The sequence below is a fragment of the Pinus tabuliformis genome, chromosome 7 (assembly GCF_031772625.1).
Source record: "Pinus tabuliformis cultivar Carrire ecotype Pingquan chromosome 7, CPIR1, whole genome shotgun sequence".
Taxonomy (NCBI): domain Eukaryota; kingdom Viridiplantae; phylum Streptophyta; class Pinopsida; order Pinales; family Pinaceae; genus Pinus; species Pinus tabuliformis.
Window position 1 is genome coordinate 499,892,730 of NC_142293.1, and position 27,188 is coordinate 499,919,917.

Here is a 27,188-nt window from a genome sequence, read left to right on the forward strand (position 1 = left end):
GGTCTTGGAGTGGCATAGAGGGTCAAGTATAATGGTCTTGGTGTTCGTCACTTAGAATCTCTACAAGAAGAATTATGTGTGGGTTTTCCTCTCCAAGAGGGAGAGGTTTTGGCCCTGGTAGAATGCCAACTTCTTGTGTTCTTGTCTCTTTGTTTTGGTAGCAGTTTGATGAAGTAAACACACACACTCAGAATAAGAAAAAGATCAAGATAAGATAAATAATAAAAGCATTTTAAATTGTTATCAAGTATAGAAGAGTCTATCTCATGCTAACTGCCCTAGATTCTTCAACATGGTATCAGAGCTAAGGTGTTGAAGTCAAATAAAGGGCAGCAAAAGAGACATAAAAGGATATGTCTTCAAGGACATCAAAGTAGGATGAAGGGATTAAAGGAACAAGTATACAACAAGCAAGTCTACAATAGTCATGGAGTATCAACTTCAGTAATTACAATCATGCACTCAACTCGTGCTCAGTTTGATGGAGTATATCAGTGATCCTCATTTCTTGATCATTGAACTTTCTCCATGCCATAAAAGATAGTCTCAAGTATATATATATTGCAGAAGTAATCCAAGGAATACCTCTCACAATCCATGATTACATCACTGTCTCAGTATAGTTATTACATCAAGGCAGTTTCGGTGATGAGACAATCTATCTATACAGTGCCACCCACTGTTTAGTTATGTTATTCATTGACAAGTTTGGGCTCTCAATACATTGCCTCTCTACACAATGCACATAGACATCACTATGCAGTGCCATATCAATATACTTGTCACAGTCTTGAATTCTGTCTATGATTATGATCTCAATAGCATGGTGCTCGGATCAGAACATAGTATCACTAACATGTCAACAATATGTTGAAGTCAAAAGTACCTTAAAATTAATTGGGAAGGTCGTGAAGCAGTGTCGATGATGTCAAGACCACTTGATGTCATGGTGCTAAAAGGCCTCCAAGGAAGTCGTGATGAAAGGATACTAATGATGGGCAGCTCAAGCAAAAGAAGCAACAAGGTGAAGATCTCCTCTCCACACATCAAGTAAGTATCTTTCAATTTTATAATCAGATTTGGTTAAATGATTTCATGATTGCAAGGGGATTTATAAATCGGTTAGATAATCGAAAGTCCTTGCATAGAATAAGGAGGATTGTCATAATCCTCATAGAAAAGAGAAATCATTGATATCTATGAAAAGGTCTATGAAGGTCAAGCATTGTTTGAATCCATCAAGAGATTCATAGGATTCATATGATATCACTCAAAAGTCCTCTCATACCTAAATAGCAGAAGAGGAGACATAAAGAGAGATATATGAAATGCTAGATATACTCTCGGAAATTAAAGTAAAGAAGGTCACTTAGACCTACACAATAGTAAAGGTATCAAAGAATGAAGGAATAACTTCATGAAGATCTAGGAAAGATGATAAGAAGGTAGTCATCATTGATGAGCAAGGTAACAAATATCAATGAACAAAGAAGGTTACCTCACCCAGCAATTTGTGATCGCTATGCTAGATAGAGAAAGACAAGTTGCAATCTATACTATTAAAGGATAAAAGAATTCAACCTTGTGCAAAAAGGAAAGGCAAAGTTGGTCCTCAAGCAAAGACAAAAATAAGTATAGTTAAGATTCAACACTATAGAAAGATTTTGCAAGCTCATATCACTGAAAGATGGAGGAAGCTAAAGAAAAGAGCCAAGGAAAGGGGGAGAATCAAATCTCTCCTATGAGTAAGATGGTATCCCTCACAAAAGGATCCTATCATAAGCTCCTATATCTTGTGTTATAAGATATGGCAATGATAATAAGATGCATCATAGCATCATGAAAGCATTAGAAGCAAGAGCTCGTGACATCACCATGGAAATCATGAAGGACAAAAAGGACAAAATCCATGGCAATCAAACATGAAGGATATAGCTCTTGGGAATCTCATTGAACATTAAAGGAAAGAAATGAGTCATCTAAGGCTCATCATACATCAATTCAAAAGGAAACATCTGTCAGTTGGGGATATACAAGATCCTCAAAATTATCTAATGGAATCCTCATCGTAGGGTTCACTAATCTAGAGAGGAAGCAAGTGTTTCAAGTTTCAACAAGAACTCCAACGTATGGAATCCATGAGATGATGATATGACATGAAGCAGATCAAGGGATTGAAGATCTTTTCAAACAAGGAAGTTGCTGGAAGAAGCCTCGATGACCTGAAGGTAAAATAAGGTATGAATGCTTGTGTTTAATATTATAATGTCATGACGTATGGTTGCAAGTAATATGGATCTTTACTTCTATCTTACGAAGCATGATCAAGAGAAAAAGGATCTCTTCCTCTGAAAAGATGCAGGAAGGCATAAGTCACACTAAATGAAATCAACATAATATGTCCTCATATGAAGTATGAAGTGATTGACTACAATAAAGAAACTGTGATTGAAAGTTATGGAATGTGTGAGGAAGGAAGAGATCGTGAGATATGCAAACATGATGAAGGCAATCAACATCCAAAAGACCAAGAAGATTTTACCAGGAAATCTCCCAAAAAGATATGAAGCCTCTGATGAAAGTCTGAAAAGAATGAAGACCCTTGATAATGGATATCTTTGGGAGATGTGACAATATGTGTGCAGCATGTTGATACCTACAAGAAGATGTCATGATGAAGCGCCATCTCGCAAGATATGATTTAATTTAATATAATGTTTTAATTTCTTGAATAATATCTGGATGATTTCATGCAGGGCAACTAGAACAAGACTTGTAAGTACAAGTGCAACCAGCATTCATGTGATGGATGGAAACTCCTGAAAGAAGCATGGAGAGAAAAGAAATAGTCATATGAAGAAGGTTCCAGATATGTACCAAGAAGGCCACTTTCCATAAAGAAAGGAATGACATGACGGAATAAGAAGGAAAGTGATCGACGGTTGTTGCCCTACAAGGAAGAAGCTCAACTAAATTTCATGACATCAAGGAGAGAAGTTGATCAAGCAGCTAAAGGACCCACAAAGAAAAAGTTATTGATATATAGAAGAGTCCCTAGCTAAGAGGGAGCTCTGACAGGTCCCTCATCAAGAGGGAGTTTGAATTAAGATCACCCCTGATTACAAAGGAGTGACATGTTAAAATTTGGGTACCAGAGGACAAGTGGTTCCCTAAGGCTTTGGTCTTTGGCCTAGGGAAAAGTGTCCAAATTTATTTTTTTCTTTTCTCCTAAAGTGACTTTGTAAGTGGTAAAGTCAATTTAATTTAAAAGTGACTTTATAAGTGGTAAAGTTACATTCTAATTTAAAAGTGACTTTATAAGTGGTAAAGTTACATTCTAATTTAAAGGTGACTTTATTCAAGTCAATGAAGAATTAGAAAGTGGAAAAGTGACTATGGAAATAAAAGGCTAAATGGGTTTTTATTTAAGTGGGTGAGTTAAAAAATAGAAAGTGAGAATTAAATGCACATTTATTCTCATCCCTAGATCTAAATGAATCTTAGCCATTAGATCTTAGGGTAACTCAAAAGGTCATTTAGAGAATAAAAGGAGAAGAGAAGAGGAAAATATCAATTCATTCTTTCATGAGCATTTGAGAGAAAGAGAAGAGAGAGCAAGGAAAAAATTTCTGAGTAGTGAAGAAGTGAAGGAGAGCAGCAAAAATACATTTCAGCAAATCTGGACAACAACATTTATTGGCACACATCCCAAGGCAAAACCGTACAGCAGGAGAAAGGCACAGAAATCGAGGAAGAGGGACAACAACAACGGCACGAATTTTGAGGCAGACTTAGGCACAAATTTCTGAAATCCGTACGGTCTGTACAGTCCATACGGCAAGTTTTGGGCAAATTTTTCGAGGCAAGCCATACAACATTTAATGTTGTTTTATTGCTATAGAAATTTATGTTTTGGTTGTTTGCTAATTGGCATGATTTTCGAGGTGGAGTTCAAGCACGGAAATTAAGATAAGTTGTAATTTGTGGTTGCTGGAATTTTTACTGTGTATTTCAGTTTCTCTGTAAAAGCATTTTCAAAAATAAAGAAGAGCTCTCAAACTAGTTTTCCCCAAGAGTTGTAGGGGGTTTTTCTAGGGTCACATTGACCAAAAATCACTGCTATTTTCTGTGTGGCTGTCATAATTTTGCTATGTTTTATTTCTGCAATTTCAGCAATTGTGAAATCTCTAAATTTGTGTTTTCAGAAAATATTGTCATTTCCAGATTTTAGAATTTTTTATCATGCTTGGATTTAAAACTAAATGCATGGAGTGATAAGGAAAATTGATAACTGGAGTGGGGGTTGAAATTCTTCATGACAATTGTGTTTTTCCATGTCATGTGTCATGCACTAGACCAGGACTAACAGTCGTAAGTCTAGATGAAGGCCATGAATGGAAATATAGACACATGATAGACACAAGATTCTTGTCTTCACTTGGGAAGAAAGAATGGGAGGATTGGGTAATCATCTGGCATCCGATACTCTTTGAGGATGTGTAGGGCATCCAAGATAAAAGTAGGCACGGATATTCTTTGAGGGCTGGGAATCCAAGATAAGAATAGTCCTAGAAGGTCATACTCAGTGAACACCCGGGTGGGTATGTACCTTGAGAGACAATGATGAAGGTCTCTATAAATCAATGGTCTCATCAACATTGTAGCTCATGGTCTCATGGAGAGATGGAGTTATTAGTCAAGGCCTTTCACTATGACAATGTTGATTGATATGATGCTATACAAATGGGATTACCAATCTGATTCTTCTTATGAGAAATTCTTCAGATTGAGAATAACCAAGTACCATTGTAAATACCTCCCTAGTTAAGAGGGAGTGTTGAAGAAAAGGGTAACTAGATTCAATATTTGTCAATGTAATTTTGATCTTTGTACTTGTTAAGAAAAAGAACTATTATTTTTATAAATTATATGAATGAGTTTCTTGCTCATTCCATAGGTCTAAGAAAGTCAAAGAGTCAGAAGAAAATTGAAGAGCTCTTCTTGAGCCTATGTGTAATGTATACGGGTCAAATCGAATGTCTAGAACAGCCCTCCAAGATGAGCACAATCCTCTGTATGAAGTCGGCCAGCAAATGAACTAAATAAAAGTCATGTCAACTTGCAAATAGAGACACATTTGTTCACACTAACTGGTCGGCTTAAAATGTGGATCAAACCACTATATATATGCATGTAAGTTCAGAATTACAGTCGAGGAATTTCAGACATCTCTCTACAACTCGGATCTCTGAAATCTCGAACAAGTACAGGGGTCTGAAATCCGCATTACAGAAGGACACATTTTCGGATGTCTCTGAAACAGTCTTGGTGCAGGAAGATCTCGATGGAGAAAGAATATTATCAGTCTCAGTGGATATCAGCAGTCTTTGCATATATGTGATGAGAAGGATCTCAGTATTACTGCCTTGGCATGGTTAAGGATCACGATGATCCCACAGTAGCACACACAGTCTCGGCATATCTGTTATGAAGAGGATAATACACTCTTGACATACTCACAGTCACACTCTCATTGTAATGATAAGAACCTCGGTGATCCTATAGTAATGTTCTCTGTCTTGGCATACATTCTAAGTACAGCTATACTCTCATAGAAGTAATCATGTAAATACAGTCATGATCTCGATGAAGACAAGGTCAGTATGGAGACCTAGTTAACATGGTGATGATCTCAATGAAGGTGCAGCAATGGTACTATTGTAATGCAATAATGATGACCTCAGTGAAACAACAATGATGAAGTTGATCTCAGTAGTAACAAAGGAAGAAGAATGGTGTCTTAGTCTTGGAGTGGCATAAAGGGTCAAGTATAATGGTCTTGGTGTTCGTCAATTAGAATCTCTATAAGAAGAATTATGTGCGGGCTTTCCTCTCCAAGAGGGAGAGGTTTTGGCCCTGGTAGAATGTCAACTTCTTATGTTCTTGTCTCTTTGTTTTGGTAGCAGTTTGATGAAGTAAACACACACACTCAGAATAAGACGAAGATCAAGATAAGATAAATAGTAAAATCATTTCTCAAATTGTTATCAAGTATAGAAGAATCTATCTAATGCAAACTGCCCTAGATTCTTCAACATGACTTGCCTTTGCAAATCCCTGATCCTTGCTCCTATTTCCTTGCGCACTAGAAGCCACTATTTCCTTGCGCACTTCCTCCTAAATCCTTGCGCACAATTGCTCCTCAATTATGTGCACTCCACACACAAAGAATGATCTCACAAACTTATGTTGATCATGTGCCTTCGTCCTACTCTTTATAGACCCAATTCGAGCATTGCAAGAAGGCCTAGTCCAATTTAGAAGTTCAAGTTTTGATTGCGAGTTAACTAAGAGTTCTACTCATCCTCTCTCCAATCAACACTTGGAGTCTTAACTCGTTCCCTCTCCAATCACTATTGAAGACTAACTCGTTCTAACTGAACTGGTAACTGCCACCTCATTTTGTAGTTAAATTGAAGAAGACTCCACGTAATTGAAGAAGACTCCACGTAACTTTAATAACTCATAAAAGTCACTTACTAAAAAGGTGTTCCCATGTCTTTTCCTAGGCAAAAGGAAAAAGCACTAGTGTTAAGTTTAGGTATGTTCTATGCTAGAGCAATTTATTTAAATTTTCACAGTTAGCAATCCCATCAGCATTAAGATAAACTGCAGATAGAACATAAATATAAAACGCAGAAGACAAGCCAAGACGAGGACACAAGATATGGCGCGAGCCAGGGACAAACCCCACAATGTGTGGGGAAACCCTTTGATCAAATCTTCTTTTATCTTCAAAGTTCAGCAGAGAAAGAGAGAGAGAGAGTGTACATTTACAACAGAAGTCAACACTTTGACTTATCTAGATCTAGCATAGATCATTTCGTATAATGATGAGATCAGTTGAAGACATTCTGCTTCAACTGATTCTCAAGGTGACTCCTTCACCTATCATTGTGCTGCATCTCGTCCATTTGCTGCACCTCACCATGTACTGAACCATGCTGCACTAATCATGATAATCATCATGCCCCCCCATGTTCATGATCTTATTATGCTGCCCATACTAATATGCATCATCATCATGTGGTTCATTCATACATCATTCTGCTTCTTCCAGGGCCTTCTCAAGCTGCTCATGATCTTGTTTATGATAACGTTGCCATTTATCATTATGCATCATTGTGCTGGTTATCATCATGCTGCACATTTATCAGTAGCATCATTGTGCATGATCCTTGTCATTGTGAGTGCATGACTGCGGCTACAGGAATTTACAACGACCTCATACCTTAATTGTTGTTATGACTGCACATGGATATCTCTGTGCATAACATGAACAGCATAGATATATGACATATGAACAGCGTATAATAACATGAACAATGTTGAACATCGTATATATGAACTGTGTGTAAGGATATCTCCATGACTACGTATGGACCCTTTATTAACTGCGTGTTATGAATTTATGACAGCAGCTGTTCCAGGAATCACGTTGAATGATCAGCGTGTGGATTTCTTCATTTCAGCGTATAGGGTTTCCACACCTGAGCGTATATTGACTGCATGGTAAAGCTGTGCATGACAGCGTATATACCATCCACGCTGTGTTACATCCTATGAGTGTTTGTGCATATATAGTTTTATGACTGCGGCTGCTACAGACATTACGATGATTGATCTGCGTATTGACTGCGTTAACATCTGAGAAAAGTGTGTATCTTCTACGCTGCCAGATCTGCATATATTACGTGCCATGAATGCATTGTGTTGCTGTGTGTTATCTACGCTGCCAGATCAAGTGTATGCTGTGTGCATATGTGATGACCAGCGTATAGACACCGTATGAACTGCGTATTGTTCCATATGCTTTGACTGTGGTTCCCTTTTATTGACAGTGTATAACTGTATCAAGAGCATCACTTAACCGTGCGTCTAATAGCTGGACTAAGGCATCGTACTTGTAGCTAGGGCATCATTTAGCTGTGCGTATAATTGTTAGATAGGGGCATCGTATTCTTTGGTATCTCTCCTCCTCCAAAAACCCAAGACGTGGAGAGGAAGAGATCACTCAAGAATGTGTCTTCAAATGACATCAAACCTCATCTATTTATACTAATGTGTAGATGATGAATAGACACGACGTTTGGCCTTCTAGAGCCTACATAAGAGCTGGTCGGCTTGATAATAATTACATAAACAAAATAAATTCATATCTCCATAAATACTTATCGGAATCGGATGATCTTTGGATCAATCCTACACCTCTCGACGAGAGGGATCCAATAAAATTATCAGCTGCCATAAATAAGCTGACCCACATGGAGTTTTTCCCTAGTTGCCAATTTAACACTCCCTCTCAACTAGGGGGAACTCCATCTGTTGATCCATATGTCTGACTGTACTATCTCTGCCATCAGTGCCCTGCACTGCTCTGCTCATCTTTGCTCAGCTCTGCTGGCTCGGCTCTGCTCTGCTCAGCGCTGCTGGCTCTTGCTCTGCTCTGCTCATCTCCGCTGAACTATGAAGAAGAAGAATTGATCGAGAATGAGTCATATCATTCTCCACTGACCTGAAGTCAGTCTCAGAGTGCATACCACTAGTCCCAGACCAGTCTCAACTGACCCGAAGTCAGCTTCATAGTAAGTATCACTCCTACCACTGGTCCCAGACCAGTATCGCAGTCTCAGAGAATGTACCACTGGTCCCAGACCAGTCTCAACCGACCAGAAGTCAGCGTCATAGTATGTACCACTCTCACTGGTCCCAGACCAGTACTGCACTGACACGAAGTCAGTCTCGAAGTATGTACCACTGGTCCCAGACCAGTCTCAGCCGACCCGAAGTCAGCGTCATAGCATGTACAACTCCTACCACTGGTCCCAGACCAGTATCATTGATCCCAGATCAATGGAGGACATCCTAGCATAGGGAGTACGGTAGATACAACAATGCGTCCATCGGTACTACTATGGTCCCTAACTTCATTTCCCTGCTCATTGATCAGATGAGAGGTACTTCCCATGAGTCCCAGACTGCATGGGTAGGATGCCTCGACAGGAGAACTTAATCAGTCCTGTCCTCACAGGAGAACACATCAATCCTGCTACAATCGCCATGGAGAACACATCAATCCAGGCTGCCATGGAGAACACATCAATCCAGGCCTCACAGGAGAACACATCAATCCTGCTACAATCGCCATGGAGAACACATCAATCCAGGCCTCACAGGAGAACACATCAATCCTGCTACAATCGCCATGGAGAACACATCAATCCAGGCCTCACAGGAGAACACATCAATCCTGCTACACAAGAGAGCGAATCATCTTGTCCCACAAGAGAGCGAATCATCTTGTCCCACAAGAGAGCGAATCATCTTGTTTCAGTGCGCACCACCAGGGGAGGGTGAGTCACCCTGTGGTCGTATGTTGCTCCAATAGAACTGCAAGCCCCCCAAAGCTCCTAGAGCTCAATGTATGCAGCATGCAGGACCCTTTTACAAAGGTCTCTCGACGACTCCAAGTCGTTCGGGAAAATCACAAATTTGATCTTTCCTCAGGGCTCTGTCTTGTACATCATCTCAGTGTGATGGAGCCTCCTTGATCATCGACTTACCATATCCCAGATAAGGCAGAAATTGATGTCTATCTGCTGGAGCAATTGTCAAATACGGGATTCCTCAATAATCTAATCCCATCTCTGGTTGTCACAGAGATTCACAGTGGTATTCATCATGTGTACAAACAGCTCACTGAAGAGCTTCAGCAACCAGACTGCCTCACAGAAGGCCATACTATCGGCAATGTATTCTGCCTTGGTGGTGCTCAGAGTCACCGACTTCTGCTTCCTGCTCATCCAGGATATCAAGGCAGATTCCAAACAGCACTGAGAAGTGCTCTAGTGATCCTCCATACTTCCGGCCCACTCATCATTCGAATAATCATGAGGTTTCATATTTCCGGCAGTGTATCTCAATCCATGAGAGATTGTGCCCTGAAGATATCTCAGAAGATTCTTGGCACCAATCTAGTGAGGCTCAACCAAATATGAGCTCACCATGCTAACTGCAACACAGATGTCCGGACGGAGGTTCTCCAAGAACATCAACGCGAATGAGTTTATGAAACTCAGAGGCATTTCCCAAATCTGGTCCGACATCATTACCGTATAGCTTCTGAAAGTTAAGATCCTCGAGGCAGTCACAAGCTTGCATCTTATCTTCCCACATTCAGAATCCAACTCCCTCTGTCTCCTATAAATGAGAGGGTCTGCACCTGTCAGACATAGGTGCCGGTACGAGAGGTTTATCATCCACAACCTTCGAGTAATGGTTTAGATCGGTTTCACTCCTAGTGAATCTCAGCTGCATTAGACAGCTATCAATCCTCTCATATTATGACTGAGGTGTTTTTCTTCAAGCCATAGAGGGCTTTCTTCCACCTGTATACATGAGATTCCTTGAAAGCTCCTCGGGTTGTTCCAAACCTGTGAACCTGCTGCATGAGGGGAATGGTACCCTTATAATATTTTCCTTTGGTACATTTCAGACATGTACCTTCATGCTTCCTTTTGAATTCAGGCATCCTAGTCACCATTTGACTCACAGACCTCTAGAGCTGAGTCAATGGACATGGTCCCCAATGGACTTCCTGCAACTTGATACAACCCTGAACTCAAAAACATCTTTAAAAGATCTATTTTCAAACACGTACCTTTCCATCGATAAGTGCCACCCTGCAACCTTTGACTTCCATTTCCGAGATGGACATCAGGTTTGATCAGGTACATAAAGGAGATTTTGGGGTTCCTTGCTTTCGTGGAAGATTCGACCATTTCCTTGATGACCTGCATTACCAGTGATTCTTTTGATCATTGAACATGTCCCAGGAATGATTGTTATCTTCATCAAGAGATGTGTCTCTGCCATTCGGACACTCCTTCGCATAACGGCCGAACTTATTTCAACAAGGCATCCGCCTTTCCTTCCACCCTTAGATCCGGACTTCCCAATGAAGTGATCTTAAGATGGACCATCAAAATCTTCCGCTGTGTCATTCTGATAACATTCTCTGCTTCGACTTCACCCTAGGTGAATTATGAGGAACCCATTGATCCTTCTGTCTTGTCCCAACTATCTTCGGTGATTGCTATTTCACTCTTGCTTGGGCATTGTCTTCACCTCAGCTCTGATACCATGTTAAGTTTAGGTATGTTCTATGCTAGAGCAATTTATTTAAATTTTCACAGTTAGCAATCCCATCAGCATTAAGATAAACTGCAGATAGAACATAAATATAAAACGCAGAAGACAAGCCAAGACGAGGACACAAGATATGGCGCGAGCCAGGGACAAACCCCACAATGTGTGGGGAAACCCTTTGATCAAATCTTCTTTTATCTTCAAAGTTCAGCAGAGAAAGAGAGAGAGAGAGTGTACATTTACAACAGAAGTCAACACTTTGACTTATCTAGATCTAGCATAGATCATTTCGTATAATGATGAGATCAGTTGAAGACATTCTGCTTCAACTGATTCTCAAGGTGACTCCTTCACCTATCATTGTGCTGCATCTCGTCCATTTGCTGCACCTCACCATGTACTGAACCATGCTGCACTAATCATGATAATCATCATGCCCCCCCATGTTCATGATCTTATTATGCTGCCCATACTAATATGCATCATCATCATGTGGTTCGTTCATACATCATTCTGCTTCTTCCAGGGCCTTCTCAAGCTGCTCATGATCTTGTTTATGATAACGTTGCCATTTATCATTATGCATCATTGTGCTGGTTATCATCATGCTGCACATTTATCAGTAGCATCATTGTGCATGATCCTTGTCATTGTGAGTGCATGACTGCGGCTACAGGAATTTACAACGACCTCATACCTTAATTGTTGTTATGACTGCACATGGATATCTCTGTGCATAACATGAACAGCATAGATATATGACATATGAACAGCGTATAATAACATGAACAATGTTGAACATCGTATATATGAACTGTGTGTAAGGATATCTCCATGACTACGTATGGACCCTTTATTAACTGCGTGTTATGAATTTATGACAGCAGCTGTTCCAGGAATCACGTTGAATGATCAGCGTGTGGATTTCTTCATTTCAGCGTATAGGGTTTCCATACCTGAGCGTATATTGACTGCATGGTAAAGCTGTGCATGACAGCGTATATACCATCCACGCTGTGTTACATCCTATGAGTGTTTGTGCATATATAGTTTTATGACTGCGGCTGCTACAGACATTACGATGACTGATCTGCGTATTGACTGCGTTAACATCTGAGAAAAGTGTGTATCTTCTACGCTGCCAGATCTGCATATATTACGTGCCATGAATGCATTGTGTTGCTGTGTGTTATCTACGCTGCCAGATCAAGTGTATGCTGTGTGCATATGTGATGACCAGCGTATAGACACCGTATGAACTGCGTATTGTTCCATATGCTTTGACTGTGGTTCCCTTTTATTGACAGTGTATAACTGTATCAAGAGCATCACTTAACCGTGCGTCTAATAGCTGGACTAAGGCATCGTACTTGTAGCTAGGGCATCATTTAGCTGTGCGTATAATTGCTAGATAGGGGCATCGTATTCTTTGGTATCTCTCCTCCTCCAAAAACCCAAGACGTGGAGAGGAAGAGATCACTCAAGAATGTGTCTTCAAATGACATCAAACCTCATCTATTTATACTAATGTGTAGATGATGAATAGACACGACGTTTGGCCTTCTAGAGCCTACATAAGAGCTGGTCGGCTTGATAATAATTACATAAACAAAATAAATTCATATCTCCATAAATACTTATCGTAATCGGATGATCTTTGGATCAATCCTACACCTCTCGACGAGAGGGATCCAATAAAATTATCAGCTGCCATAAATAAGCTGACCCACATGGAGTTTTGCCCTAGTTGCCAATTTAACAACTAGGAAACACCTCCTTGGTACCTTTTCTCAACACTCCCTCTTACCAAGGAAGGTGTTTCTCACCACTCCCAACTTATCTCTGAAATACACATGCTTGCCCCTTGGCAATGACTTAGTGAGGATGTCTATCTCCTCAATGGATATGTACTCAAGTTTCACTACTCTACTCTAAACCCAATCCCAAATGAAGTGGTACTTGATCTCTATGTGCTTCGACTGGTCATGAAATACTGGATTCTCCATCAATTTAATGTAACTTCGATTATCACAGTATATTGTAATCGGTCTCAACCTCTGACCAACTAAGCCACACAACAACTTGCAAAGCCAAATATCCTCACAACTGGCCTAACTGGTTACAATGCACTCAGCCTCCGCGGAACTCAATGCCACTGATTTTTGTTTCCTACTGAACCACGACACCAGTGTCCAACCCTACCTAAAAACAACATCCGGAAGTATTCTTCTCGTCACTAGCACTGCCTGCCCAATATGAGTCTACACAACCTATCAACGTAACTCCATCCTCTTGGATATAGTTTAGTCCATAATCCATTGTGCCTCAAAGGGATCGTAACACATGTTTCGCAGCCACCTAGTGCACCCTCCTGGGCTCCATCATAAACTGACTCAATGTATTGACTGTGAAACAAATATTTGGCATAGTGTTGACAAGATACATCAACGAACTGATCAACTGACAATACATAGTGAGGTTCACCAACTCAAAATCCGAAGCATGCAGCTTCTTCCAGTTGGTGATCACAAGCGTAGCCATAGGCCTGCAATCCTCCATACGAAATCTCCTCAGTATGTCACCTGCATACCTGCCCTGGCCCAAGAAAATATGCCCATCCTTCTACCAAACCTCCAACCCCAAAAAGTAGTGCATTAGTCCCATATCGATCATGTCAAAATCTGAAGCAAGGTCCCTCTTGCAGTGTTGAAGGAGTCTCTCCTCCTGTAATAAACAAATCAACCACATACAGAACCAGAATGAGTGGATCCTCGCCAACCATAATGAAATATAGGTTGGGACCTGCACCACTCTTCTGGAAACCCATCTGCTGCAAGTAAATATCAACCCTCTTGTACCATGTTAATGGCGCCTGCTTCAATCCATATAAGGCTTTCTTAAGCCTACACACATGATACTCTCTCCCATGCACCTCAAAGCCCTGTTGCTGCTCAATGTACACCTCATCCTGTATGGCCCCATTGAGCAAGGAGGTTTGCACATCCATCTAGTGAATCTTCCACCCAATCTCAACTGTTATGGAGATCACTGCTCTAATAGAGGTATAACGAGCAACTGGTGCGAAGGTCTCCTCATAGTCAACTCCCTCTGCCTATGAGAACCCCCATGCCACAAAACGAGCTTTGAACTTCTCCATGCTACCATTTGCAGCATGTTTGATCTTGTAGAGCTACTTGGAAGTCATCACTGACTTCCCCTCAGGTCTTGGCACTATCTCCCACACATCATTCTTCATGATGGAAGCATGCTCCTGCACCATGGCATCCCTCCAGATATATTGACTCGCAACCTCTTCGTAGCTAACTAGCTTAGTATCCATAACATCTGCCACATAGCCACCCAACCTCTCTAGAGGTCTGCTCTCCCTAACTGACCACTTGGATTTCCCCACCAACTCCAAGACTTCAACAAAGAATCACAAAGCCATCTTGGTTTTCTCTTCCCTGAAGTAACCTCCTATACTGGTGTGGGAATCTCCTCCCCTAGAGCCTCTCCTTTAGATGAGGATTCCCCTGTGGTCTATGGTGAACCTGTAATCTGAGATCTTGTGCCTAGTGATCCTGTACTCTATGAACCTGTCACCCCAGAAGTCGGTGATCCTCTTGACCTTGGTGTACCTCCTGAAGATCCTGAAACCTATTATGTGGCCCTTGCTGATTTGAGGTAGCATCAGATGTGCTCTAGGCCTCAAATTTTGCAGGGAGGCTTGGGCACATGTATTTCAAAGAACCTAGAAATCGTTTTTGGAAATTCCACCCAGAAACGATTTTATTAAAATAATTAATATTTTTAATGGAGTTCCTAAGTCTAAACTTATGAAAATTAAAATATTAATAGGTATTAATCTAATTGGTGATGTAACTACTAGAAGAAGACGGAGATCAAGCCAAAACGATCTGAGCCTTTGATTAGGAGTTAATCTAGGTCGTTGGTTGTCCAACAGAAAGATATAAGAAGGGGCTTGAGAGTCATTTGGAAAACACACCAAGAGATCAAGAGATCAAATTTCTGAAATGAGAAGTTCTCAGGAGGAAATTTCGATCAAGGAGATTTCTTGCAATTGAAGGGCAGGGACAGCATCTGGAGAGAGATTTTCTCAGCCGGAGAATCATCGGCAAAGAGACACAAAGAGTAATCCAGGTGTGGCAGCGCTGAGCTAAAGGTGCTGACGCAGAGCCACGCAGAGGCAGCGCAGAAGCCAAGAGGGAGTTCGAAATTTGTAGAGGGAATTCGAGTTTCAGAAGTCGAGAGCTACGGTGTGAGATTGAGAGGCAGAAATCGAATCTCCTGGGCAACAAATCGACCAGCCCGAGGATTGACGTTGTCCCCAGACAGCTTGACGCTACGCTGACACATATATTGTATGGAGGCAGCACAGAGGCAGCCAGAAAAGCAGGGGGCAATCATTCTGGGGCTGAATCAGCCAGGATTTCGAGTGATAGTGTGAGGTAATCTCACAATTCTTTTTGCCAGTATTTCTCTCTCTGTAACTGAATAACCTGAGAGGTATTCAGAGATGTATTCAAAATTTTCTACTGCTTAATAATAATAAACCCTCAGAACTGCAACACCGGTTTTCCCGCATTGGGTTTTTCTGGGGACATTTGTCCAAAAACAACAGTGTGTCTATTGTGTTGTATTTTCTTTCTTGCTCAGTGTCTTTTTTTCCCTTAAGGAAAAATCGTAATTTTCATTAAAATAAATTTGTTGCTCAGTCTCTTGTTTCTGCATAATAATTAATTAAGTGAAAGCTGCAGCGTATGTATTACGATATTTGTCATAGGAAACAGCAAGTAATTTATTTAAAGAAATTTAACAAATAGGAGTAATATCATCAGTTGCTGCAGTAGGGATTCCTGTTGTGGAATTTTCACACTATTGGGGAGCCTGTTGCTCTACTAGATCATCATCCTGAGACACCCTCAAGGCCCTCTCCTCCTCAAATCTCACATCCATCCTCAGGACAACTTTCCCCTACCCAAGAATGTATACGCAGTAGGCCATGGGAGTCTCACTGTAACCCACAAGAATGCCCTTCTCTACGGTGGGTTCTAGCTTTGTCCTCTTCTCCTTGAGGATATGTGAATAAAGCACCCAAAAATCCTCATGTGCCCAATCTCAGGCTTCTTCCAAGAAAAGCCTCCTCAGGAATTTTACTCCCTAAGACTCTGTGTGGACTCTTGTTCTGCAAGTACATTGCAGTGTTACATGCCTGGACCCATATGAAGAAAGGTAGCCTCTGGTCATGCAACATAGCTCTCGTTGTACCCACTATGGGCCTGTTCTTCCTCTCTGCCACCCCATCATACTAGGGGTCATAAGGCACTATGCACTTCCCCCTGATGTTTGCACTCTTATAGAACTCCATCTCATTGGAGGTATACTTGCCCCCATTGTCTATCCTCAAGACATTGATCTTCTTTCCCACTTGGTTCTCCACAAGAGCCTTAAACTCTTGGAACCTCTTGAAGACCTGATCCTTGGTCTTCATAAAGAAAATCCAGGTCTTCCTGGAGTAGTCATCAATGAAAGTAACATAGTACTCAAATCCACTCAATGATACATGAGACATAGGACCACACACATTAGAGTGTATCAAATCCAGAATACTTGTTATGACTGCTCGAGAAAGGTGTCTTGGTGTACTTTCCCAAAGCACCCCCTGCACACATCATGATACGCATTGTTGAACTCAGGTAAACCTGTAACCATCTCCCTCAACATCCTAAATGCTCCATGGTGCAAGTGGGCCACCGTCCTATGCCATAACTTGCACAAATCACTGCAACTAGTCTATGCCACTAAGGCTCTATTAGGTTGAAACATGAACCTGTGAAGCCTCCTATTGCGGACTCCAATCGCTCTAGCAAAAGTGATACTGGATCTCCTGGGATATATAAGCACCTATCCACCTTGGAACACCACTACATGCCCCCTGTCCTCAATACTGGACACTAGTCATATGGAAAGAAGTTCCATTGTCAACAAACCAAACACTGGAAGATGTGACACTAGTGGCAAGACTCGCCACTAAAGCAAACTCAGTGTCAAACATGGTGGAAAACTCATCAACCTCTACTGAAGCTGCAACGCCTTTCTTCTTCCCCTTCTTATTGGGATAGTGTAAAGCATAATGACCCATCTTCTGATAAGCAAAGCATCTCACTTTGTTCATGTCCCTTTCCTTCTGCTTTTGTTTGCACTTTTGCTGCTTGGCCCTACTAGAAGACCCTTTCTTGGCCTTCTTCTTGCCCTTAGCTGTGAGGGAAACATTCTCCACTTTTACCCCACCACGTTGGCTGCCACTCTTGGCACTCCTCCTGATCTCCTACTAGACGAAATCATCCCACATCCTGCTCCAACCAAAGATAATGCTTTCTAACAACAATGCCATCAATGAATCCATCCCACCACATGGGAAAACCGTCCAATGCCATCCTGACCAACTGGTCCTCAGGGACAATCTCTCCCACTGCAGCCAACTCATCTCTCAACTGTGTGATCTCGGTAAGGTATGAAGCCATTGTGTCAGTTTTGATCATCTTGGTGTTCTTTAGTTTCTCACGCAACACCATCTTCCTATTCTCATTATTGCTCTGGTAAAGTGTGATCAAGGACGCCCACATCCCATAAGCAAACCTCTTCCCTGACAAATGAGGTATAAGGTGGCCTTTCAATGCATCTAGAAGGATTATCTTAGCCTTCACGTTACGTTCGTTGAATTCTGCTAATAGAACATGATCTGTAGGTGGAACTACTACACTCTCTACAATATACCACAACTCAAACTCTTCAAGCAACAAGGTTATCCTCTCCTTCTAGGGACCAATGTTTTCAGCCCCCCTCAGTCTATCCTCCACCCTCAAACCAGTGGCCATGGCCCTCTCAACAACCAACCTCCCTCTCAACCACTGTTCTCTGGTATATAAGGCAAGTTTTATGCTTGTTGTAGGTTCACTGTTTATCCGCTGAAGGTTTCACTGGCAGCCCTGATACCATGTAGAAATTTTTAATTAAGGTTCTGTTGAAGCTCAGCCCTGCTGTAGCCCACCCCAGTTTCAATTGGTTTTGCATAGAAGTTTAATGGCCAACCACAATTTATTGCATATAAAACCTAAACACAAATTACAAGAGAAACACTAAAGGACTACTTCTACTTTTCTTTCACTCTCTTTACAGCTAATAAGAAAATAAGACAAGCATTCACACATAAATGAGACTTATTTTTGGTCAACTCTGACCCTAGAAAAACCCACAAGGTGAAAACCAGTCTAGAAGGAGATTTTATATTGCCTATTCTCAAGAATTTTAACAGCATTAAATTACAAAATATAGTGTACTTATCTCTCCCAGATTTTTGTGCCACTGTCCTAGGAATTTGTGCCTCTGCTCCAGCAATCACTGCCTGGAAGTTTGTGCTTCTTCCCAACCACTCAGACTTCTCAAATTCAAGCCTCTGACAGAATGAATTTTGTGCTCTCTGCCCAGAATTTTTCCTCAAAATTTGGTCCACTGTTCTGACAGATTCCCCTCAAATTTTGTGCAGGAAACCTCCTCGATTTCAGTGCTGAAGATGCCTGAAATTTCGATCTGATTCTCAGTCTGCGTCCCACAGAAATTTAGGGCCTGTTCCTGCCTCCCTCTGCCTCGAAATCTGTGCTGGGAGCTACAGAAAACCTTCCTCAATTTGTGTGCTTGTGCTTCAATCCTCCTAGAACTGCGTGCCTCTTCCAGCTGTGACATTCGAGCCCATAGTAGGGTCTCTTTTCTGTAGGTTAGCTATCTCAACCATATCTTTGCTCAGCAAACTCTCCTCTTCTTCTTGCTCTCTTCCCACACTTCACATCAAGAATGAGAGTTCTCTTACCTTTTTCCTCCTTTTTAGTCTTATTAAATTGAGAGAACCCTATCCCTAAGATCAAGGGCTGAGATTCGATGTCAGCTCTCCTTGATCAAGGGTGGAGATCTAATCTCCCATTGACCCCCTTTTTATGTCTCCCCCCTCCATTAATGAGCTCCCTAGTCACTTTAATATTGTTTTTGTACCTTGTACCTTTTTCTCATAAAGTCAACTTAAAAACATAACGTGACTATAATAATATAAAGTATACAGTACTAAAGTACCTCATAAAGTGACTTTAGGTCGCATGAGAAATAACTCATGAAGTCACTTACTAAAAATGCATTCTCATGTGTTTTCCTAGGCAAAAGGCAAAAGCACTAGGAAACACCTCCTTGGTAGTCAACAGCATTTCCACCAGCATGTTAAAAACTACTATTGTCAAAATGCAATGAAATGAAAATTATATTGACATCCACTGATGACTAATATAGGTCAATGGGAATGAAAGTACAAGCTCACAAAATGGACAAAATGAAGAGTGCAAAATCATCTCCCAAGAGTACAAAAGAAAACCTAGAACTAGAAGAATAAGAAGAAAAAACCTACTAAGAAGTCATCTAATAAGGTATGAACTACAAAATGCCAATAAAATCCTAATGAAATATGGCTGTCATTAAATCAGTGAAAATACAATAAAATCTATATTGCATGAAACCTCTAACCCTGTGGCATTTCAACCACTTGAAACATGGAAACGTTGACCAAATGCATTGGAAATGTGATCAAGCATTTCACTGGCATTTCGCGATTTGAAAACATGGCATTTCAGATGGGTTTCACCTAAAGACCATGTTTCAACGTCCAAAAAGCTTGTTTCGGCTCAGGAAATTATCACTAGGATCCATCCAAACAACTGATCTTGTTATTAACCTTTCATAATCATGCTAAGACACTTATTTGATTTTGATGACAAATTGGATTTATTTTTAAAATTTATATCCTTTTGTATTTTTTATTACAACATATCCCCTTTCCAAAATTTAGGTGGTTTACATTTCCAGCACATACCCATTTTCCACTATCATGCAACATAGGATAAATGCTATATATTGAGCAGGATTCAACGTATCTGGTTCATTATCTTTCTTAAGGCATCCCTAACACCCGTCAAATAAAGACATCAAACTATCATCACTTGCAATTTAGCACATTATGGTATCAACCTCTACACTCACTAAATTTTATATGCATGTGTGATGTATAAAGGAAAAATGCTGAAATTATGTTTGAGACCATGGAAAATGGGTGAGTACTTGTCTAGAATCTCTATGCCTTAGACTAGCTCTACAAATTCGAAATGAGGATATAGGGCAATCTGCTCAACACTAAGAATGATTAGAACCCAGATCCCTGTGCATTAAAAGGCACACATATATGTGAACTCCATCCAATCAGCCTGTTTGCAGGTTGATGGTTGACTTTTAGGTAGTAGAACTAGTGTGGTTATGCTGAATGTTTGAACCTTATTGCAGGAAAGTTAAAAGCCTATCAATGGTTATACTAAGTTCTAACACAAAATTACAATTTATATTGTTGGTCAGGGATGCCACTTAAAAGCATGAAATCATAATAGAGAACCGATCAGAGTTTATGAACCAAAAAAATTTCAAACAATAAACACAACTGCCTGCACGGCACACATTTCACCCTCAGTTTCCTTCCCTGAAATTTGAAGAGTTTTTTCATATTTTGATTTGCAACATAGGGCTTGGGAGGTAAGAAAAGTACCTGCATCTTCAATCTCATCTGGCAGAGGTGCCATTCCAGGAGGCAAAGGAACATCTGTAACATCATGAACAAACTACGAACTATTAGTAATAAAGAAAAAATTTGAGATAATAAATGTAACTTTGTTTTCACAACCCTTCTTACACAGTTCTGTAAATAAAGATAAAGACTCAAGAGTATGAAATGATATTCATGGTGTATTTTAATGGATATGACCACCAGTTATAAATAGACAATAAATAACATTGATTAAGAGAGAACTGATATTTATGTTGAAATATGTAACTAGGTTCGGTCTTCATAATGACATATGTAATCATGGTTTTATGTACTTAATGTAAAGAGAAAAATAAATTTATTATTGTTATTCTTGAGGGATGGGTTTCGTGATCAAGGGAAATTTATTTACAAGACAAGCACCCATTGAGTGCTTCCAGGGCTTGTCATTGAGTCTACAAGTCAATTGAGTCATTGTCATGTATGGAAGACCCTTTTGGGCATGTTACATAATGTAAAGAAAATTTATTTGAGTCAAATCTAGAGTCAAAAACCCTCCAAGACCTCGTCATGGTGCAAAGATCAAGTCGGCCTTCTCAAGTGGACAAGTCGGCCTAAAAGAAGCAACTCGACCTAGTAGGAGACCTATATATAAAGGAGAGTTCGACCTCAATTGGAACACTTAGTCACTTCACACAAGTTCGATCAAGGAAGAAGAAAAGGAAGGACAAGAAGAAGAAATGAAGAGTGAGAATCTTGGACCGTTTTTGGGCTATTACTCTCCACATGTGCAAAGAAATCAAGGCACCTATTGCAGTAGAAAAGACCAAGTTGAAGAAGTCAAGTTAGGGCATTAATAAGTACACTTTGCAAGCCGATTTCTCTAGAAGAGAGAATCAACTCAAGTGAAGAGGAAAGGAGAAAGAATCTACCATAATTTCCTCACATGCAAGATCTAGGGTTTCTGCAAAAGAAACTGCTAGAGGACGAAGTTGCAAAAGAATTTGTTGGGGGCTCGAAGTTGCAAAAGAATCTACTGGGAGGTCAAAGTTGTAGAAGAATCTGTTGGGGGTTCGAATTCGCAAAAATTGTTGAGGTCGAAGTTGCTAGAAGGAACTCTCATCAAGGAAAGGTTTTACTTGGTCTTGGAGGGGCCTTGGTCAACGGTCATAAGTCTTGGAATTCGTCAATTGAGGTTCTATAAGAAGAGAAGAATTCTTGTGGGTTTTCCTCTCAAGTGGAGAGGTTTTGGCCCAAGCTGCTCACCTATATCTTGTGTCCTCTTGTCTTATTGTTCTTTATGGTTTGGTAGTTGTTTGATGAAAAGAACATTAAATATAATCAAGTAAAACAAGAAGCTAATTAAGTTAAGAAAAATTACATCACAAGCAGTTATCAAAATAAGCAAAATCACCTAACTTGTTGCCCCTAGATTTCTCAACACGGTAGCAAAGCTAAGGTGACTACATAAAGGAAATGCAGCTTAAAGAAGGATATTCAAGGGCCGAAGCACAAGAATATCATCAATCATCAAGAAGAACTAACCCTCTCATCATCTTGAAGAAAGTAATTAACGAGCATCAAAGAAGACCTCAAAAACCTAGCTCATTTAAAGAACGGTTCTTCAATTGAAGCATTCTTAAGAAGCTTACACATTGAACAAACTTCATCACAAAGAAAAGAAGACCTCAAGGACCCGACATCCACTCAATCAAAGAAAGACCCTACATTTGAAGCACCTTGGAAAAGCCACCACATTCTACACTATCATCTGAGGAAGCAAGAAAAGGCGTTGTCATCATCATCAAGGAATCAAGGTGATCTCCCTCTCCTTGAGTCAAGGATCACTTTTGAAGGAAGACATCTTCTATCATCAACATCATCAAGAAAGGCATCAAGTTGAAGATATCATCATCAAAGAAGCATCTTCACTTGATAAGTAAGTATCCATATATCTATGTCTGAATCTATCAAAATGACTTCGTTTTGCAAGGAAAGCAACAAATTGGTTGGGTCATCAAATTTCCTTGCATGGAAGAAGAGGACATATTTGATCCTCATAGAAAATGAAGTCATTGGTCATGTTAAGGGTTTAATTGTCGAACCACCAAAGGAAGAAGCTCAAGCTCAAACAAAGTATATGAAGGGGGAAATAAGGGCTCAAAGAATCCTTATAGAATCAATCAAGGATTCTCTCATCCCCTATGTAGCAAAATTAGAAAAATCAAAAGACATCTATGAATTGGTAGAATTATTCTCCGTAAGCACTACAAAAGAAGTAATATCTTTGAGAACCGAGTTACATAAGATGAAGGTATCAAAAGAAGAAGGTATAGCCTCATATCTTATGAGGGTGTTAGAAGTACGGGATCAACTACAAGAGTGGGGGGAAATAATGTCTGATAGAGAGATGACCACAGTTGTGCTCAATGCACTAGGAATGGGGCAACTTTGTATCAAGCATCTGTGCAAGGAAGGAAGCCACCCCTTCAGTGAACTTTGGTCATTATGTAAAATTGAAGAAACCAAGTTGAAGGCAAAAAGCGATGCAGTTTCAAACGAGCAAGTTCAAGCATTTGTTGCCATGGCTATGAAGAAACGAAAGTTTGGGAAGTTTAGTCCTCAGAAAAAAGAAGAAAATTGATATGTCGAAGATCCAATGCTATGGTTGTCAGGAATATGGGCACTACAAGAGAAATTGTCCTAATATCAAGAAGGACAACAAGAAAAGAAAAGAAAGGAATGAATCCCATATCATCGAAGAAGTGGAAGAACCCGAAAAGAGGAAATCAAAGGAGGAAGTGAAATATTTCTACTATGAATGAGACAATCTCCTTCACTTAGTTCTTTTCAGTTTTGTAAATAATAGCTATCATGATAGGAAGCATTGTAAGTATGATAGGATGCATTATATTAGGAGATGGCATCATATTGAAGCAAGAGCTCATAACATCATCATTACAAGGATAGCTGAAGTAGAAGTCTACATAAATGTAGCAGTCATCATAGAAAGGAAGTAGTTCTTGGTAACCTCATTAAAAGCATAAGCGGCACTTATGGGTAGGAGAAAGTCATCTATCATGGTAAAAAGAAACCATCATACATCATCATCATTAGGAAGGAGCATTTGCAGAATGAGGGTAATTAAGATCCTTTGTTGGAATCTTCATTAGAAGGTTCCCCTCTCTTGGAAGAAGTGTCTCGCTGATCATTTCACCTTGTGTGGAATACATTGTTTAGAAGGGTGATGGTATGGTGACAAAGGAGTGCAGCATGTCAAGATGGTTGAAGTACTTTCAATCAAGGAAAGGAAGTTGTCGAAGGAAGTCTAGATGACCAAAAGGAGAAAAGAGGTATGTATATATTTGATAGATTAAGTCATGTCATCATATAGTTGCAAATAGCATGGGTAAATGCTCTACCTCATGAACATGATCAAAGAAAAGGGATCTCTTCCTTTGGAAAGATGCATGGAGGCATGCTTCACAAATTGACAAGATGAAATCAACATAATATGTCCCCATATGAAATATGAGGCAGTTGACAAAACTGAAGGAACTATGGATGTAAGTTCCTGGGAAGCAATATGTGAAGAAAGAAAGAAGAGATCATGAAAGATGCAACTATAGTCACACAAGAAAAGATAAGAAATCAACATCCAATGACTAGAAGAATTGGCTATGACATCTCCATAGAGCGAGTATGAAGACCCTGATAACGTTTGTAAAGAAAGGAGACCCTTGACATTAAAAAACCTTGGAGATGTGTTTATGTAGGATGTTGATGTTGCAAGAAGCAAATGTCGTGATGAAAGGCCATCACAAAAGGTAACTTTGATTTGATGTTCATTTTTTATTTTTGAACAACATCTGGATGGGTTGGTACAAGGCTACCAAAAGAGATGTCACCTACAACTAGCACTCATGTGGTTGGATGGAAGATCCTGAAAGAAAACATGACTTGGAAGAGGTAGTTGTATAAAGAAAAGCCAAATGTGGACTAGAGGATCACTTTCCGATAAAGAGAAGGATGACATGACCAATGTGGTTCGTGAAGGAAAGTGATAGATGGTCAATGCCCTATGAAAAATGAAGGCTCCATAATAAAGAAGATGTAATTCATGACATCAAAAGGAGGAGCCCTACAAGCAACTGATAGTACCATGATCTCCACCAAAGAGCTAAGAGTTGTTGGTAACAAGTCCCTGGTTAAGAGGGAGCTTGGACAAGTCCCTGGATAAGAGGGAGCTTGGGTACATTCCTTTTATAGGAATGGGTATATCTTCCCTAGTTGAGAGGGAGAGATAGACACATCATTCTTGTCTTCATATTGTGAAGAAATAATGGAGGATTGGGTAAGCATCTGAGACTGATTCTAATAGTCTTTGAAGATGTGGTAGGGCATCTGAGATAAAAGTAGTCGAAGAGGAAATTCCTTGCGGATGTGTTATTCCAAGATAGGAATTGTCCTAAAAGGACATACCCTGTGAACACCCAGGTGGCGTATGTGCCTTGATAGACAATGATGATGGTGTCTGTCAGACATCGGTCTCGCCAGCATTATGCTCTGATCTTGTGGAGAGATAGACTTGTTAGTCAAGGCCTTGCTATGTGACAATGTTGGTTAGTATGATGAGATGTTCTGGCTTACCAATCTGACTCTTCTTATGAGAATTCTTCAAATTGAGAATGTCCAAGTACCTTGTATGGATTATGAATACTTCCCTAGTTAAGAGGGTGTTCAAATATGTAACTAGGTTCGGTCTTCATAATGACATATGTAATCATGGTTTTATGTACTTAATGTAAAGAGAAAAATAAATTTATTATTGTTATTCTTAAGGGATGGGTTTCATGCTCGAGGGAAATTTATTTATAGGTCAAGCACCCATTTAGTGCTTCCGAGGCTTATCATTGAGTCTACAAGTCAATTGAGTCATTTTCATGTATGGAAGGCCCTTTTGGGCATGTTACATATAGTAAAGAAAATTTATTTGAGTCAAATCTAGAATCAAAGAGCCTTCAAGACGTCATCATAGTGCAAAGATCAAGTCAGCCTTCTCAAACGGACAAGTCGGCCTAAAAGAAGCAACTCAACCTAGTAGGAGCCCTATATATAAGGGAGACTTCGACCTCACTTGGAAAACTTACTCACTTCACACAAGTTCGATCAAGGAAGAAGAAAAGGTGCGAAGAAGAGAAGGACAAGAAGAAGAAAAGAAGAGCAAGAATTTTGGATTGTTTTTGGGCTATTACTCTTTGCACATGCGAAGAAATCAAGGCACCTATTGCAACAGAAAAGACCAAGTTGCAGAAGTTGAGTTAGGGCATTAAGAAGTACACTTTGCAAGTCGAGTTCTCTAGAAGAGAGAATCAACTCAAGCGAAGAGGAAAGGAGGAAGAATCTACCATAATTTTCTCACGTGCAAGATCTAGGGTTTCTGCAAAAGAAACTGCTGGAGGACGAAGTTGCAAAAGAATTTGTTGGGGGGTCAAAGTTGCAAAAGAATCGACTGGGAGGTCGAAGCTGTAGAAGAATCTGTTGGGGGGTTGAATTTGCAGAAATTGTTGAGGTCGAAGTTGCTAGAAGGAAATCTCATCAAGGAAAGGTTTGACTTGGTCTTGGAGGGGTCTTGGTCAAGGGTCATAGGTCTTGGAATTCATCAATTGAAGTTCTATAAGAAGAGAAGAATTATTGTGGGTTTTCCTCTCAAGTGGAGAGTTTTGGCCTTGGATGGTCGCTTATATCTTGTGTCCTCTTCTCTTATTGTTCTTTATGGTTTGGTAGATGTTTGATGAAAAGAACATTAAGTATAATCAGGTAAAAGAAGAAGCTAATTAAGTTAAGAAAAATTACATCACAAGTCGTTATCAAAACAAGAGAAATCACCTAACTTGTTGCCCCTAGATTTCTCAACAATTTAGAGAAAAGATGTAGTCATGGATTAGAGATTGCATAGATAGCACAAGTTGTTAAATTTCCTTAACCCCAGCAAACAGGCAAATTATTTCCTGGTAAATTTCTTGTTGTGAATTAAATTGCAGTTTACTGAATAAATTACACTGCTGGGATTTTTAACTGGTAAACAAAAAGAATAATTTCAGCACAAGCAAATTAGCCAATTTCAACACATGCACACAAAATATTTATTGCCTTCAAATCTATTGTTCATTAAAACAATATCTTAGCATACAAAGGCTCCCTTATTGGGAAAATGGACATCTGACAAAAAATACAAACAACAGAAAATTATTTCTAAATTTACTAGGCAACTGTATGGCTTGTACGACCCTAAAAAAATCATTGGACCACCCCCTCAACCTGCTTACGC

The 27,188-nt window shown here is 40.0% G+C and overlaps 1 protein-coding gene across 14 annotated transcripts in view; it reads right to left on the reverse strand.

Moving 5' to 3' along the window:
• BNS (bonsai) overlaps positions 1 to 27,188 on the reverse strand; it is a 154,412-nt gene that overhangs the window by 68,391 nt on the left and 58,833 nt on the right. For all 14 annotated transcript variants that reach the window (XR_016266658.1, XR_016266660.1, XR_016266657.1 and 11 more), the window contains one exon: positions 20,861 to 20,914. Coding sequence is in view for 10 of the 14 variants with exons in the window: in XM_089458377.1 (XP_089314503.1) it covers positions 20,861 to 20,914 (54 nt within the window). In the remaining 4 variants the exon portion in view is untranslated. The remainder of the gene's footprint in view (positions 1 to 20,860; positions 20,915 to 27,188) is intronic.